The sequence below is a fragment of the Telmatherina bonti genome, assembly GCF_933228915.1.
Source record: "Telmatherina bonti genome assembly, chromosome: 11".
Classification (NCBI taxonomy): Eukaryota; Metazoa; Chordata; class Actinopteri; order Atheriniformes; family Telmatherinidae; genus Telmatherina; species Telmatherina bonti.
The window spans coordinates 21,559,951-21,577,951 of NC_136629.1; the positions used below are offsets into that span (position 1 = coordinate 21,559,951).

General features: G+C 38.9%; 1 protein-coding gene across 3 annotated transcripts in view; it reads left to right on the forward strand.

Moving 5' to 3' along the window:
* Positions 1-18,001, forward strand: part of macrod2 (mono-ADP ribosylhydrolase 2) — a 393,923-nt gene that overhangs the window by 360,930 nt on the left and 14,992 nt on the right. For all 3 annotated transcript variants that reach the window (XM_079248912.1, XM_079248913.1, XM_079248914.1), the window contains exon 9: positions 13,872-13,950. In XM_079248912.1, coding sequence (XP_079105038.1) covers positions 13,872-13,950 — 79 coding nt within the window. The remainder of the gene's footprint in view (positions 1-13,871; positions 13,951-18,001) is intronic.

The window sequence follows — 18,001 nt, forward strand, 5'->3', positions numbered from 1 at the left end:
AAATATGGTTCTTTTAATACAATAGCTTTGTAGGTCAGTCTCTGGAGGGGCGAGGAGCGTTCGCTCAGTTGGCTTCCCCTGCTGAGCTTGCGCAGCCGACAGACACAAGTACACACAACCTTTAAAGAGGGATTTGAAAAGGTCAAAGCACAGGCATGCAGAATGGTAATATAGGAGTACACTTCCAGAGGTCGCAGGGTCAATATGGGCTTTATTCCTTCATATTCTTCTCCTCTAAGAGATTGCTGTAGGGAGTATGTTGAGCGTTAGAAGATTCATTTTAACAGTGTTTAGTTTCCATCATAAAACACAGGAGCAACTTTATCAGTTCCATTTCTACTTTGACGTTTTGGATTGGGTTTTTTTTTTTCTTTCCTTTACTGTCACCTTGACCCACTTCTGAGGATGTGGCAATGACAAACTAAGCATCCGCATGGACCTGGTTAAAACTGTAGTTAAAACAAGCTTGCTAAGGGCTGGTTAGCGCCCCATTTTTTGTTTTGTTTTCTTTTGGGTTATTTTCCCCCTTGCTTCTTTAAAGGCCTTGTCCCTGCTCAGCTTTACTACAACTGCTACAGCTCTGGACCTTGAGGTATTATACTGGCTTTTGAGGTTTCCTCTTGATGGGGAAGGGAGGATTTCCTTCAGACTTACCTAGCTTGGATACCGCCAGATGACAGAGCGTGTACCCTCTCTCTTTACTCTATGGTCCCATGTGATATCACGGCGTGCTTAGTGACTCTTCTTCCATTGATCTAATTAGTCCCTTGACACTTCTTTAACGGTCTGTATTTATCAGGGACATTAATTAGTACCTAGACTGTATATTACGTTGAAAGCAGTGGATGTCCTTGTTTATTAAAGTATTAACAATTGGGGGGAAATACTGTGTATTATCCCCTGGTATTAGTCACTTAGCGAGCCCGCTCATTTATCATAGGCTTTTTGCAGTGTGTTTTCGTCTCCTACTTATCCTTGTTTGTCTTTTTCTAAGTGCATATAAAAAGTGATGTTGGATTAGTATAATTAATTACAGCAGCACTCTGTGCTCCATGTTACTCAGCTGTTGTATTAACAAAGTGTCACTAGCCTCCTTTGGGTAGTTACTGAGGTGTGAGGCTGCGAGACAACTAGCTCTTTCTTCCGTTCCAGTAAAGTTTTTATAGGAAGATTACAGGTGACAGAGTGGAAAACTGTTAGTGAGTATTTGGGAGGTCATCGATTTTTCTAAATGACAGCTCGACCAAAACAGACACACGTATTGATTGGAGACCTCATTGGGATACTTTTTTCCAAAGCTGCAGGGGAGTTAAGAAAAAATAATCTGACACACTATTAAAGCAGTGCTGTGTGACCTTCCACCATATTTGAGAGAGATGATGTCCTTCAGCACCAAGAACTAATTTAGTCGCTCCATACAAATAAAGCATCATCTCCTAAAAAGCTATTTTCTTTTTAACAAAAGCACTTTTTTTTGGGCTGTGACTCGCGAGCTGTGGAGCTCCCTATGGGACAAAAATTATACTGTGTCTATTAATACTGGTTGATGTCTTTGACAACCCTCAGTGCAAATGTGTAGCAGCTCTCATTTCTGTGTTTATTTATTTCCCATTGACCCACATTTATCCTTCTCAAATCAACTTGTCAGTGGATGGATTTATAGTTTGATGTTTTCATTTGATCAGCCAACAAGTGGAATGGTTTGTATAAATGTTCAAGAGTTGAGCACAGAGCTTTCTTTGCCTAACCATGGTAATTAGGCCCACTTTAGCAGTTTTATGTATTACCCAGGGGTCTCCGGAATGCTGTTTTTGTTGTGGATTGATGTTTGAAAAGTACAGTGCTACCTAATTTAGAAATACCCCACTCCTACAAACTCTTTCTGATCAGCCTGACTGGATTTGTCATAAATATTTGTCCTTTTAAACTTGAAAATCCATAGAAATGTGTGAGTGCTCAGATTTTCAATTATTTGTTTATGTCTTGAGCACAGTTCATATGGGAATGTGAACTGTGAGATTAACAATGAGTTTATTTATGAACAACCAAATACTGACATTACCATGTGGGTTTGTAGTATGTCACTGTACCCTGAGGTATAGCAGAGCATGCACACATGCATGAAGACACTGAAACTAATATAGATATATTGCTCCCTGAAAATTCATGCAAATCAGGGAGAAAATACCTCTCCACCGTCTTCCCACTGCAGTGTTAGGACTCTGAAGTCTTAACATATTTATTAGAATAGTAGTTTTGAAAAACTTTACTTAGAATTTTCTTACTTTCTTTTTTTTTGCTGTACAATTAATGAGAACATGTTTTCTACTTATTAATGCTCCAACTGTTTTCAATTGCTTTTTCTCCTTTGGTCTCTTTGTATAAGTAGTTATGAATTCATCTCCTTAAATTTAACTTCTGCTACTCTTATAATAAGATGGTCTTGTTACAATAAAACTGCTTGCATTGCTGAGTTTAATTGGATGCCTTTCTTCTCTCACAACAAACCATAATCCTGATCTAGATGGTCTCAATGTTAAATTTACATTCTTCGTTGCACCTTGCATGCACATAAAAAAAAAAAAGATTATATTTTGGAGCAGAGAAGCTCCAAATCCAGCTCAGGGTGATGGAGGATCATTTGAAGGCTGGAAATGTCACTCAGCCAAAAATTTACATGTAAACTGAGCAAACAGGAAAAAATAATGATAATAAAACTGACATAGAGACAAATTATTATCAAAGAAAATTAGTTTGTTTTGTTATTTCGGGTCCAATTGACAGCTGTTGGAAGGTTATATGTCTGTGTTGGGTCAATAAACATATTAAGCTGTGCTTTAATGAACAATCACTGAAGGCAATGCTGAGGATCTGCAGTCATAGAATAGATTAAAGATGTGAATTACCTTTGGCACTTTATTTAAAAAAAAAGGATATATCACATTTCATTGTGTATGCTGAGAAAGATTTTTTTTTTTTAAATCTCAGATTTACTGTTAATGGAATCCAGATATCCAGATGTGAGATATGTGTTTAGGCCATTTGTAACATGAACCATTGTATAATGATAGAACCGGCCATAACCGGTCTTTTAAGTGACCAGATCCAATATTCCACTTCTGTTTTTAATTAAAAAGAAAGCCTACATCAAATGACGGTTATGTACAAAAATCTCCATGGTTGCATGTACAGTACCTAATCAGTATCTTTTCTCTGCCGTGTATGCCTTGCAGCACATCCTAATAGTGTGCTTCGACAAAATAAACCTGATCACAAAAACTATATTTTCTGCCCTTCTTCAAAGCACAGTATCAGCATATGTGTTTACACCAGTTTCTATTTTGCTGCTGTTATGCTTCAGCTCAGTAGCCACCCTTCAATTTTTTTGTCTTCAGCTAATTTTCTTTTGTGCTGTCTCCTGCCTTTAAGATTTATACGTGTCCCTTAGCTTAACTATTTTGTCTACATCAGTGGTAATCCTAATCCACTCCCTCCTTAATAAGCAGTTTACCTTCTGCGAGGCTATCGCTATATATTCATTCACTGCCTACAACTCACACCAAAGGAGAGGCTGTAAATTTGCTTCACATGTTTGACAAAGTCCAGATCTGATCTTAATTCTTTTTTGTAAGTTGTGTCAAACAGCACCTCTGCTATCAGGCTTACTTCTGTGTTAGTTGTCGCCCACACAGCCATATGGTTTTGCTCTCAGGATCAGTTACACTTATCCCATGTTCTCCTCGGCAGTGTGTAAATCTGCCACAACATAACCGTGGCTGTCCTGGCATTTCAATGTGGAAAGGATCACCTTTTCAGAACTACCCATACTCATTTACATTTCTCTGTTTTCTCAAATTTTAAGGGGTTTTACAATCCTTTTTGTTTTACCTGTTAAGATGCTGACAGATAACTCAAACCTTTGTAATTTCAGAGGATGGTGTTAACAATATAATGTGCTTTTACATAGCAAATCGCTGTCAAATAAAAACTCCATTACCGGGCTTGCAGTAAGAATGGAGTACTACTTCCATCCTGTCATGTTTTGGATTTGAATGCATAAATGGCTTAAATAAACCTTCATTTGGAGGGTTTAATCAGCTCTATGGCAGTAGATGAGTATTAATACAGGGTAAAAAAAAAAAAAACATAATTAGGAATATATTTCTCCCTGAACATTGTGTTGGCACCTCAGATGGGCTCTCTTATGAAAGGAAAATAGCATTAATAGCTATAACTCGAACAAAGTGTATATAGTAGAGTGCTTTTGCAATGATGTTCTTCCTGACCTCATGGCATTAAAGTACACTGTAGGAAAAAAAATCACGTGTGGGTAAATTCTTGGAGAACTAGCTAAATGATTAGCATTTGTATGTAGTAAGGGAGAGCGCTGCCCACACATTGCCTCTCCCCCATCTGCATTATCATCTGGCTGGGTTACAAGGCCTTGGAGAGTGGTTAATATGAATGCACAAGACTAAAACGCAAGCTATTAACAGCTGTAGCACATTTCCGCTCTTGTTGTAATGTGGATATGTTTGTGAAGATGGCCAGTGCCTCCTCTGTGCCTCTATGCCCTCTGTGGTCTTTATGTACAGTTGATGTCAGTCGGCTCTAGGTTTGTGTGTAGTTCAGGGTGAGATGTGATTGGATTTTCATTCATCTGGCAGCTTTTGTATCATTGTCAAACTGGAGAGGAACTGGCTGGATCACATCACATATTTCCTCCAAGGAAACCAACTCTTACCCAGTCAGGGCTAGACAGGGCAAACATGCCGCTGAAAAGGAGAAGCCGGACATGCCAATGATCTCTCTGAGACACGCACAAATATAAAACTTGCTTATTCAGGGGCAACCTTTAAAGGGATTTATCTGATATACAGGAGATATTTGTATTGTTTCATCTTCCTCAGTGGAAATCAGTGGGTTTAATCTGTTTGAGACCATGCCTTCCCCACTGTTAGTGTTGCTGGACCCCAAATGGATTGCCCTTGCTTTGTGAAAAAGTGTTTCTGACAAGAAATACCCATTGTGTTATGACCTAATCAACATGAGCTGGTTCAGAACAGGTTCAGCTTACATGATCTCTTTACACACACCAGGCCCTGTCAGAGGAGACAGAGTGTGTTCTTACTGGCCTCCTCCTGAGAACTGGACCCACACAGATATAGGGAAAAAAATGGAATATTAGTTGATATGAAAACCAAATAGGATAACACCTGCACAATCCTGGAGTGCAGATGAGCATATGCACAGTCTAAAACATCAATATAAACTTCCAGCCCTTCAGCTTCACCATAATGCTGGCTGTTGGTGGTCCATATGAGCAGTGAGAGAACAGCAAAGAGGTATAAGTCCAGTGATTGCTTTAAAGTAGCTCAAAATGAAAGATGGGCTAATGCAAGACGGCAAAAAGCGAAATGTTCAGCAATGTAATTATATATAAAGGACATCCATTTATTTTGTTTACAGTAGATTTAATTTTCATGCACTCTGGAGCAGTGTTAAAAACATGCTATACAAATTGCTTGTATCTCCAGGTGTGCACATGCTTATTATGAGCATAATGAGACATGCTGTCATTCTCATCAAATCAGACATGAAATATTAACAGTTAGTAGGTAGCCGAGTTCACAATTTACATCTCCAAAAGCCACAGACACAGTATGTGCAACAGCACTGTTTCTCACCAATATGTCACCTTGGTGTTACTGAATGGGAAGACCCCGGTGTCCCCCAACATCTTCACTGTTTGATATGGATGTGACTTCTTAGGTACCTCACGATTTGATTATGTTTTTTGGTGCTACGATCCAATTATGAAATGATTATAAAATATTAATGTCTTTTTTAATGTCTTTTGTGTGCATTTTTTTTTCATTCATTTCATTGGGTTTGTTTTTACCATTACTCTGTGGCTACTTCATGCTTCTGTACTCATTCAGCATCCGTCAAGCGAACACAAAATTATTTCTACTACATCTTATTCATGTTAAATTGTAAATAAATTCAACACATATCCAACTTATTTTTCATATTATGTCAATATTTTTCCATGGACTCAACAGAGAAAATGTGTTTTGGCTAATAGCAGCCATATATACAACATAAAAGCTGCTCCTTTCACAAGACCATCAATTACCTGCAAAACATTTGCTGTGTCAAAATATTTTTTATTTTAAAAAAAAGAGAAAAAAAAAAAAAGAAAAATCTTTAATAGCATACTAAACAAACTTTGTTCAAGTGAAGCCCACATTTTTAGTAAAACAACACAAAGTGCCTTTAGAATAAGTAAGACTTTTTTTAAACCAAAATCCTAGGCAGTTTTCCGCATGGTCTGTTCCAGCAGGTCTAATATAAAGAACAATTAGGATTTCAGCTCTTTTATTCTAAACTAATGCAAAAGCTAGCTTACAAGTGTGGCTTTCACTCATCACTTTGTTTTAAAGCACATAACTCACCAGCTGCCAGCTTGATCCACTGATTTGCTGTGCTGTTACTGTGACATACTAATCTGTTGCAACTGAAGTTTCACACATAACAGGTCAGGACAGTCCAACATGTTTTCCAGTGACTTCAGTACTTTGGCTTTGGTCTCTGTACAGTTGGAGAACTGCTTTGGGGGCAAAATACTTTCACTTTTGTAGTTTGTACCTGGGCTCCAGCAGCTGCGTTAGAAACTGTAAAAGAAAGTCTTTAAACCATAAAACATAGAAAAAAAAGTTTATAGTTTTGTGATCAACAATATCTTAAATCTCATTACAACGGTCCCCCCTTAGCTGTCTCACAAATACTCGTGCGTCATCAACAGAGGTCCTGATAGGCCAGTGGCTGTCCTGAGGTCACATCATTACCAATGCAGCCATGGATCACAGGTACAGCACTTGTATTAGTCCTTCCTTCATCATTCCCCTCTGGCCTCATTCACAGCTGCTCTGCCCAATCATTGTCCTTCACACTTACAGTATTCCCTGTAGGGTGAGATACAAATATTCCATCATTAGTGTCATTTGGTCGTCTGTATTGATTGGCAGATTTGTAAGTGGAGCCTACAGCAGTGTTGGTCAAAGCGTGGTTACAGCGTTGCTAACTGATGAGAACTCTGCATCTATCTTCCGAGACTGACTTTTCCCTCAAATTCACAGGTAGTTGACTTTTACTGGTTAAGTACTGAATTTTCCTTGGTTGCAATTACTGTGGGAGTTATTGACGTTTTTTTTTTTTTCTTTCTAATGTTGGAGGTACAAAGCTTTTTTGTGCAAAAGAATTAGTTTGGAGCCTTTCAGCTGTTGTCTCTGATGTTCTGAGCGACAAAACCCACTCAGGAATTTGCAATCCAAAGAGTCTGCCCTCCTCTTTCAGAACATTTACATAGTAAAATAATTATTCATGGGATGAATTGTGAATTATTTGTGTGACTTCATATCTATCTTCTTTTCTTTTTAATTTTTTTTATCAGATAACACTGCACTTCTGCTGCTAGCACTGGGACTTGGCAGAAATGGCTCAAAGCCTGTGAATGTCAAATTCTGTCTCTTCCAGTTTGATAGAACAATTTTTGAAAATGTGAGCTAAAGCACTTCATGCCTCAAGCATGCTGTTATCCCATTTTAATATCCACTGCATGCAGTCGTGAAGCCTGAAAAATACAGTATGATCTATTTGTTGAGCTCTAATGTGTAAAATATTTGAGGCACATGCAGCATTTGTTGAATTAACATACAAATTGCTGATATATTATCTTGGAATTTTCCAAATCTGGCAACACAGCATTTTCTTGTCAAAATGTTTTATTCTCTTCCACACTAAACCACATTTTTCCCTGAAAGTAGCTTTTAGACGTTTTACCCTGATGAAATAACCAGACAGCTCACCAGAATGTTACGACTTCCATTTAGCCACACTGTGCCCAACCACTCATGCATAACTGGGTACATAAGTGTTTATCAAAATCTGTGGTCAGTTTTGCAATACTAAGCTGACTCTATTGATTATCCCATTGCTCTTATCGTGAATTGGTGGGCATCTAATGTCGACTGGCTTTGGGAAGCAAGAATTTTAACTCGGTACTTTCCTCTGGAAACCACTCCTTCTCAAAGAGCAATGTCAGGTTCGTTCTTTGATGTATGGATAGAGGCGTTTTGTTCAAAGGGGTAACCTTTTCTGGGCACTTCTTTGAAATGATAATTTTACGGCTTGCTGCAGGTGGAGCTGGATCTCTCTCTAGGCAGAGAGGTCAATCAAAGTCAAACGAAGCAACTGCTCGCAGTTTCACCTGAGTGGCCGGTGCCTGTGCTTGGCTGCTGCTGTCAGCTCTGCCACTGACCTAAGCTCAGCTTCTAGTAAAAGGAGAGGACACATGGGATATCACAGTGACAAGCAGCTGAACGTAAACTGAGTAGTCATGCTGTCACTGCCGTGAAGGATCCAGAAATGTTTTGTGTGTTTGAGTGTTTTCACAGCTATGGCTGCAGATATCAAACCCAAGTTGAGTTTTCATTTTCCAAACTGCAAGTTCTGCACATGTACTAGTGATGGGGGGGGGGACGCAGCTGTGTGTAATTACATCAGTAATAAAGCCTGGATATGGTCCACCTGCCGCAGAGTAAACCCTCCATCCAATCCAGCGCTTCTGACAACAAAGGAGACGAGTGCTCGCTGATTATGGCTTTGATGATGCAGCTCAGAGGCTGTGTTTTATGGCGAGATATTTCCGGCTCAGGAATAATTCACTGGAATTATTCAATCTGGCTCGAACAATGGCATTTATTATCAGTGTCTGTTCTCAGACACAACGCTTGTATGTCACACACCATGTCTGAAATGAATACGTCATAAAAACAATGTATGCTTTACATATGTTTTACGATCTGTCAAATTCATTTGCCCAGCTGCTGTGATGGATTACCCTCTCCTTCAGGTTTCCTATTTTATAATTCATGCTTGTGAACTCTTGCTTCAGTGAAAAACATATGCAAAATTTTCCATTCAGCAAATGATAAACTACATACTGTTTCCTGATACTGTTGTCCATCTGGATGCACCCATCAGGATTCTCCATCAGCCGTGCCTCCATAACAAAGGCAGCGCAGCACACACACACCGGTCTCCCTTGGGTTTGGGATCCAGCTGGAGCAGACATGCTAGGGCAGCGCGTCCTTTTTATAGTATTTGACAGAATCAAGAAGGAAATGCAAGTAGCAAAAATGTTCATGTGGAGTCTGCACATTGGGTTCTGCTGTGACTGCCCCCAATGTAATTATGGGCATGGGTGGCCAGCAATGACAGCTCATCTGTTAGCCAGCCAGTAGAGGTTTGTTACACCTGGTCAGCCCTGCAACACAATGATGACCCACAGACACACACAAATTAAAAATCACTCTGATTCATTACAAAATAGACCAAATGAATGCATGACTTCTATCTTGATTCGTGTTGATCATTGCCACACACTGACAGAATTACCCACTCTCAGAATTTGTTTCTCTGCATTTCATGTGCAGTGCAGATTAATTGCAGATTCATCAAATGAACCCACAGCATTGTCATTTTAATTAGACTCATCTTATCATATTTTCAGAGCTCTGTCACAAGGAAGAACCATTGGTTTTGTGTTGATTAGAGTAGATGCAGTAAATGAAATTAGATTTTTAGTGCACATCATTAAATTTCTCACAGAACACCAATAGTGTTGGAAAATAGTTTTTATACTGTAAATCAATGTATTTTATGGTGCAATAGAAAACATAATGTCCATTAATTACACTGTTCAAACTGAGCTTAATGACACAAGTTTTCTCATCAGGAATGGAATAATAACTTGGAAGTATTTTTATTTTAAAACTAGGTGTTTGAAATGAATGAATGGGACTTGGCCAAAATTAGTGAAAAATCCTTTTATACTGTAGCTTGGATAAACTTGCACACGACAATTTCATTTAAAGTCATGAACATTTAAACTTTTACTGCTTAAAAGGAATGTTTTTTTAATAAATATATTTTACTGTTTTGATATAATCGCAGGTTCAGTTTAAGAAAGTTCAGATATTTCCCCCAAATCTTCTCTGATCTATCTTGTGACATCACACATTTTAAATACAGCTGTCATAATTATTCTGAAAATTTGTAGATCAAACTGCTGCCCCTCCATGACTTTTTACATAAATTATATATCAAAACATGCAGATCTTATCTGACTTTCACTGATTGTTATCATCGTTATGATAGGCTTATCTATCTTAAATCCTCTCAGAGCACAAGGTTCACACATTCCTGACTCTATTGTATTATAACTTTTCCCAGATTTTTTTGTCAACTCAACTCAGGAGGTGGCAGCCATTTTACTTTTATTCTTAGTTTTAGTCTTTTGGGTGAAAATACTAATTAGGTTTAGTAAAATATTATTATTTCTCTCTCACACACACACACTCACACACACACACACACACACACACACACACACACACACACACACACACACACACACATATTTTTTTTACATACTATAGGTCAGGGGTGCCCAAAGTCAAGGGCTGCTGCAGGTTTTTGATGTATCTCTGTTCAAACACACCTGGCTTCCATTAAATGGACCCAACAGCCAATGTAGCTCAGCGCAATGACTGATTAGTTTGAGTCAGGTGTGTTGCAAAGGGGATACATGAAAATACGACATGATTGTACTCCCTGAGGACCAACATGCATGCCAGCTGTAGGGAGTATACGTGCGTCCAGTCAAGCCAGGCAAGCAAGCATATATGTATATATATGTATGTATGTATAAATACATACATATATATATATATATATATATATATATATATATATATATATATATATATATATATATGTATGTATGTATGTATAAATACATATATATATATATATATATATATATATATATATATATGCCTGCTTGACTGGATCTCCACCAAATACAGCTCAAAGTACAACAGGTTAAGCCAATTATTCAGACTTGTACCTTACTGTGCAGAGCACGTTCCTGTCGATACAGCCACCCTCCTATATGCAACCAAGGGATCCAATCATTTTTTTGCTCACCCTTTGACAAAGCCCCTCCAATCATGGATGAATAATGACTAGGCTGGTTAGCATGCAGTGGTCCCAGCTTTCTAATTAGTCTTCCATTAACTTTTTCAACCTTGGCAACTGCAGGGTGCACACTCCACATACACACATCACATAGTGTTAGACCAAAATATTGGACCTCCATGCCAAGATCAGAGATCTAAAATGAAGTATTTAGTAACATTTTCTGCTCTGTAGAGCTCATTTAAATCGTGCTTAATTTCATTCTAACTGACCCCGAGTACATCTTTTTGTCTATGGCTAATTTCTTTGTCTTTTTTTATGTGTGCAATCCTCCAAACTGCCATTCATGTAATAGCAGCTAGGTTATTAAAGATAGTGCTTTTGTATTGCATTGCCAGTCCATATTATACAAGGAGTATTTCAAAGTGCAAATAACTTTGACCTTCTATGGCCTAATGGTACAGTATGTGTGTGAACAGGTGAAGAGATCAGCTGCGTTTGGGTGACTTTGAAAAGGTTTTGTAAAGTTTAGTCAGATGCGCTTTATACTTTCCAAAAGAAAAGTCATGTATCACCTTCTCTGTTCTGTTTGAGTTTTTTTTTTTCCTATGAATTCTTAGCCACTGTGTTGGTTGGAAAATAAACAAAATGTCAACGTTCTGTGCCCACTTTTCTGGTTTCTTTTAGAATCTTAGTCTTGCTTGCTGATGTCTGTCAAAGTCCATACAATGTGTTTCTGATCTGTGAAATAAAAGCGCTCGCCCGAGCCTTGTGCTGAACGTGGACATGTTGTAAGAAGGAACATAGAGGGCAAAAAGAAAAAGTGAATGTATACATGACATGGATACTAAAAAAGTGGTGGTTTTTTTTCTGCCTGCACAGGATGTCACTCAACTCAGAGTAACTGTTGTACTTACTTCATTACATCAACTACACTATAGGAAAATATATTTTGCATTACTAGAATATGTGTGAGCAGATGTGCACATGCTGTCATGTAAAACAGGCATTTCTAATTCATCCTGTTTCACCGTCTGATTACAATTTTACAATATTGTGCCACAATGGTATGAGAGACAGTTATGGTGAGCTGATTCCTTCCAACGTTCTGTGGTATGCGCCATCTTTGAGCCCTATTTTCACTTTTCCCTGTTTGTCAGCAAGCTCATACCTTCAAAGGACATTTAAAGCTTTCTTTCATTTTCTATCAGGGTTCAAGGGTTAAGAGACAGAGCCTACATATTATGAACAAAGCTCCCCAAGACATCCAGCAAAATAAAATGTTACCGGTCTAACCGCAGCTTCTAACATTTACTCCAAAGCACTGATCATAAACTATTAATAGATGTATGTCTGTATGAGCAGCAGAAGGGCGCCTCTTTGAATTGGACCCTAGTGTCAGCCAGGGTCAGAAATGGGGCTGTTAGCTCTCTTTATTCCTTCAGAATATCACTATCCCACACGAAGGAGAATCGCTGGCAGATGGTTGCATTTATGGCCTTTGTGCAAAACTACCATTATCCAGTCAAGTGATTATCTGCTGTAGTGTGTAATGCAGCTCTGCGACTGATGCCTGCACATCAAGTGTTTGTGTGAAAGTAAAAGAGGTGACCTCTTTGTCCGAAGTTCGATAAATGTTCCTTATCTGACTTTTGGCCACTCTATGACAACACAAATGTATATGGCGAGTGGATAGCATTATACTCTATCAGTGATTGTTTTGGGGGACAGAGAGGCCATTCTTATTTAAAGTCTGAATAATTAAAGTTGTATTGTTCAAGAAATTTGTTTCACACATGTGGAACATTTTAGTGTCCACATAATTCAAGTTTTCAATTTAGCTATCAAGTGATCCATATATTTTCCAGAGGGTGTAAACACTGAATGATAATCAAATTTAACAAGAGTAAATAAGTAAATTATGGTAATGCAATATAGTATTGATGGTTATATTTATTTATTTATAATTATGATCTCCTTGTCAAATCATTTAAGTCGTTTTGACATTTGTGTTGCACTATTGTTTCTTTGATTTATCGTCTTTGTTTCTGTTTGTTTTGCTGTTGAACTTCCTCACAATGCTGGGGGCCAGTGTAACAAATAGTCTGTAAAATTAGCAGCCCAGTGAAGCTGCATGTACCAGCATTATTGTGCTGCATTAAGAGTAAACAGAGACTAATTTTATGGTTAATCTCTGCCACCTTAAAGTAAGTTGTAAATTGTGAACAGATTTTACCTGCAGAGAATTTCATAGGCACTCCTATGTTATATGCAGACAGACAGACTTTTCAATGTATAACTTGTTTCTTGTCTGTGTTTACAATGGAAACTATCTTGGCAATGTAGAAAAAATCCTCTCATCTCAATTTTAGTTCCATTGTCTGTGTTGTATTTATAACATTAAAAAAGGACCTCGGTTTCTGAGCTTGGATCAGACTTTTCCACTTTTACTAATTGCCTTTGTTGGGTATGTCTTTGAGGTTTCAATGTCAAATCTGTATGTTGCTTATTATTTTACTTTTTTTCACTTGTAATTTTGTGAAGCAAATGTAATTTGCCATGTCCTATTATACTGCTAATAGAGGCCTAAACTTAGTACATTAATTTTAAAAAGCCTCTTCTGAAAGTGTTCTGTATTACTTTTATTATTTTGTGCCACTTTTAAAGTTGCATCAGCCTGTATTGCTTAGTTATTTGTCATTTGTTCGTCTAACAACATCTGCCGACTTAGATTTTCATCCCAAAAACAAAAAAAAAATCAGTAAATACAGCTTGTTGCAGTGAAAATGCTGACTAGTAAGGCCTCTTTTTCTTCTTCTCTGCAGATCACTCGGGTCATTTTCTGTGTCTTCCTCGAGACTGATTTTAACATCTACAAGAAGAAAATGTCACTCATTTTTCAAGGTATTTGTGTTCATTTCCTCTGTTAATTCTTTTTATTACATTTTCTCTGTTATTTGTTGTTGTTTTTGAGTCTAACTGATTCATGTTTAACATGATGCCTCTAAGAATTTGATACTATGTTACATTATCTTTGGAACTGTCCATCTGTACAGAGCTGACAGTTTTATAGTCTGTAGTAAGAGATGTCTTGTTCCTTGAAGCAGTCATTTGAGGACCTGTCAGGCGTGGGTGACACCTTCAAATGTGAACACATGCAATGCAGTGAGAATTTATGCTGACAGTTATGAATACAAGTGTCAGGTTCTCTACGCATTGCTTTAATAGGATTAGAATAGTTAGTCTTCCTGTCACTGTCTCACAAAGATGATATTTCACATCATTTTTGATATTCCGGTGAGACTTAAATGTCACATTTGATTGACGGTAATAATGACGTGAACGTGTCCTACACAAACTTAAAAAATTTTCTAGGATGCAAATGCATAGCAACCGATTGTCCCTGGTTACTGCTTTTCGATTCTGTGTGAAATAAACAAACATCCATTATCTTCTATTCCCACTCTCTTTTCTGCCCCTCTCTCAGTTCCCTCCCCCCTTTTATGCCATCATCTTTTTTCGTGGACCAGGAGCAGTCACAAGCTCTGATGGGGCTCCACCGAGGATTGAGCTGAATAGCTGGGGAGCTGAAAAGAGGCTGGCTGGCTTCACCAGCCTAGCATTACCTCCCATTTACCTCACTTTTCCCTCCTCACCTCCCCAACGGAATACCGGCTCTCATGCCTTCATCTCGCAGTTCCCAGATGGAGAGTGTTTTGTTCTCCCTGCACTCCCGTCATCTCTCCCTCCCCTCCACCCAGGCTCTTCCCTGAAAGATTACATTCTGAGGACAGACCTTAATTATGCCTGCCTGCCCCCATTCACCCAGCACCCGTCTCATTATATTAGTGTTTTGAGATGAGAATCTGGAGCTGTTGTTCTCCAGTTATCAGTCTCGCCATATAAAAGTGCAGTCAGTTGGGTAAATGCTCCATATCTTTCCATAACTGGGGGGACAGGACTGAAACAAAGTGACTGGCTCTGAGTGTGTGCAAGCTTATGTCACAAAGGGCAATTGGAAGAACGGTACGAGTTAGATTATAAGCTAACATGGATGCAGTGCGTTGCTAATGGTGTAGGCTGAAGTCACTGATGAAATATGGTGTGGGTCCTGAAGTCTACCATAATGCAAGTACTTTTCTCATCAGTATCTCCCCAGTAATATATCCTTTAACCCGCTGAGGTCAGGGCCACCTTTATCACTTCACTATGAATACATGTGGGCTGGAGAGGATATTAAATCTCTTCTAGACCAAGTGGCTGTGCAAGTGTGACTTTCTCACTCAGGATTAGTGTCTGAAGTGAGGAAGACAACTTTGCATTATTCCCACCTAAACCTGTTCCAACCTTTTCACCTCGTGTGCACGATCAAAGCATTTGATCAGGTAAAAAAAATCCAGGTTAAAAAAAAAAAAAAAAAAAAGCTTTATAAGTAGAATAAGACCAAATTATGTATGCTGTGAAAGATGACTAGACAATAATGGAGGGAACTGAATTTACAAATGCAATCTAGCAAGGCTCCACTTAAAGCGTTCCAGCAGTAGTGGTAAGGTGTGTTTTAAAGAAAGGAATGCTGATTGGTTTGATTGCACCAGGTAGGTTATGTATAACCCCATTGTGTGAAAAGACTTGCATTAAGCCTGTGCAGAATGGCAGTAGTGAATCAGAGGCTGTGAATTAGCTCTGCAGGTGTGCCTGAGCACTTTCAGAACATCCCATCATCCTCACTGCCAGGGAAAGACAGTCGTGTAGATCTTGCAGCAACACTGAATACCACACACAGAGGCTTGAGATCATTCTGTCTCTTGCAGCATTCTTGCTTTCAATAGCCTTCTGTTACATCTACCCTCTATATTCTTTCCCCCTCTCCTCACTTACTCTCATTTATGCCTTTCGCTGTCTCCTTGGTTATTACCTTATTTCTCCACTTTCTACTATTCTTTCTCATTACATTAAGGAGGAGCTCCGGCATTGCCTCGTTTATCAGCAAGCTACTGTAGAGCTGCTGTGAATAGTGGCTTTTTATAATCTGTGTCTGCGTGGTCAAGTGAAACTCTAGATCTTCCCCGTCACATCAGTTTCCAACATTTTTTCAGCTGCAAGGAGGTGCAATAGATTTCTATTTTGAAGTTGCACTACTCTCATTTTTCACCATATAGCCGCTTTCCTCATATTCAAGCAATCTGTCAAGTGACAATGACTGGAGCAGGAATGTGTAAACAGGACATTTGCATACAGGAAATTGCTTTATTACAATGTGGCTTTCCACAAGCTGTCAGTATGAAGGAGCCAAAAATATTGTTACTTCACTGCAGAAGGAGGAAGCTGAAAAATAGCCCCTGCTCACAAGAATACTCATGCACACATGCAAACAGGCGCATCCGCCATGGCACACATATAAAACGAGAAGTTGCATCATGTCGTATTAAATTTCCAACCATCGAAACGAATGAGTAGAACAAATGACTGCAGATTCTGCTACACACTGGTGTGTAGTTAGTATTTAGCCTGGCTCATGAGCAGCACTGCCATTTAATGAGGAATGATGGAGTCCTTGCAAAACAGACAAAGGTCCTTTATGTAGCACCACCTCAAGGAGCACTTCATGCAGTTCGAGTCATAAGGCCTCTCGAGTGCACAAATACTGAAATATGCAAATACATAAACAGGCCACCAGCTTTTGCCTTTGTAGCACCATTCACTTTCCATTACGCACCTCGACAACTGAGCTCATAAGTGCTGATATAATGACCTATTCATTAAACTGTATACATCTCAAAGGTGCTTTGCTATCAAGTTAGAACCAAAAGTGCCTTTGCTGTTTAAAGAAGCGCGCACACACGCACGCACACACACACACACACACACACACTAAAAGATGGCAATCAGAAAATCAAGCACTTTTTACTATTATCTTTTTTGGAAGAATTGAAACAAAAAAAAAAAGTCATTAATTAATTTTCATGTGCAGCTCAACCATTTCAATTTATCGCGTCATTCTATTATGTATTCTGAATTTCGTGTATGACCACATGCTTGCCTTGGCACGTATTATTTGCGAGTATGGAAGCAGTCAGGCAGCTGCGGTTGTAGAGAGTAAAAGCATGTAGAAATTGATTCTGGGTACACTCCTCCTCTAATATGATCCGGGTGGCTGCCCACAAGCTGGGCTCCATCTCCTCTTCTCCTCAATCAGCCACGGTGCTGACAATATTAACACAGCCCACAGATCTGCAGAGGCTGCTGCATTCTCTCCAACTGTTTCACTGACTTTCCAATTGACATTTATTTACATGGCTCTTAATACACTTTATTCTCAACCATACAAACCATGCATGCAAAACCCCACCACACACCCACCGCCCAAAATGACTGTAATAAAGGCATGCCCCCAACCCCAGAACCACTGCTTTGCAAGAAGTAAAGCTGTGGTGTGCACAGGCTTTTATCACACACATGTAATTTGTTGACGGAGGATATGAAGGGGTTATAGTAACCCTGTGAAGGGTGAAAATGAAGTCGTGTTGGTTTCAGAAAGATATTCCCATGAGTTGGGAAATGAAGAGGCCATGGTGTGTTAGTGATGTGGTAGTGAGAAAGCACAGTCAGCTTTGGCAGACATGAGGATTCAGCTTCAGCTCAGCACAAGGAAAGGTTTCATATTTGTGCATAAATCAGACATGTAGGAAAGCACCCTGACTACGTGCTTATGTCCATGCTCGGTGTTGACTTGACATGGTTGCTGTTCAGCTCTGCTGGACTTTAGTGATTTTGAGTTTAAACCAAAACTGCCTTTCCTTAGAAGAAAGCATGAAGTGAGTGTTTTTATACTTTTTTTGTGTAGACTTTGAAAGTTCAGTGTGTCATATGAGTTTCTATTGGCAGAAGTTCAAAATTATGTTGAGCTGCCACTTACTTATCTGCAGAGACTGAAAGCTTCTAGAGCTTCCAGACC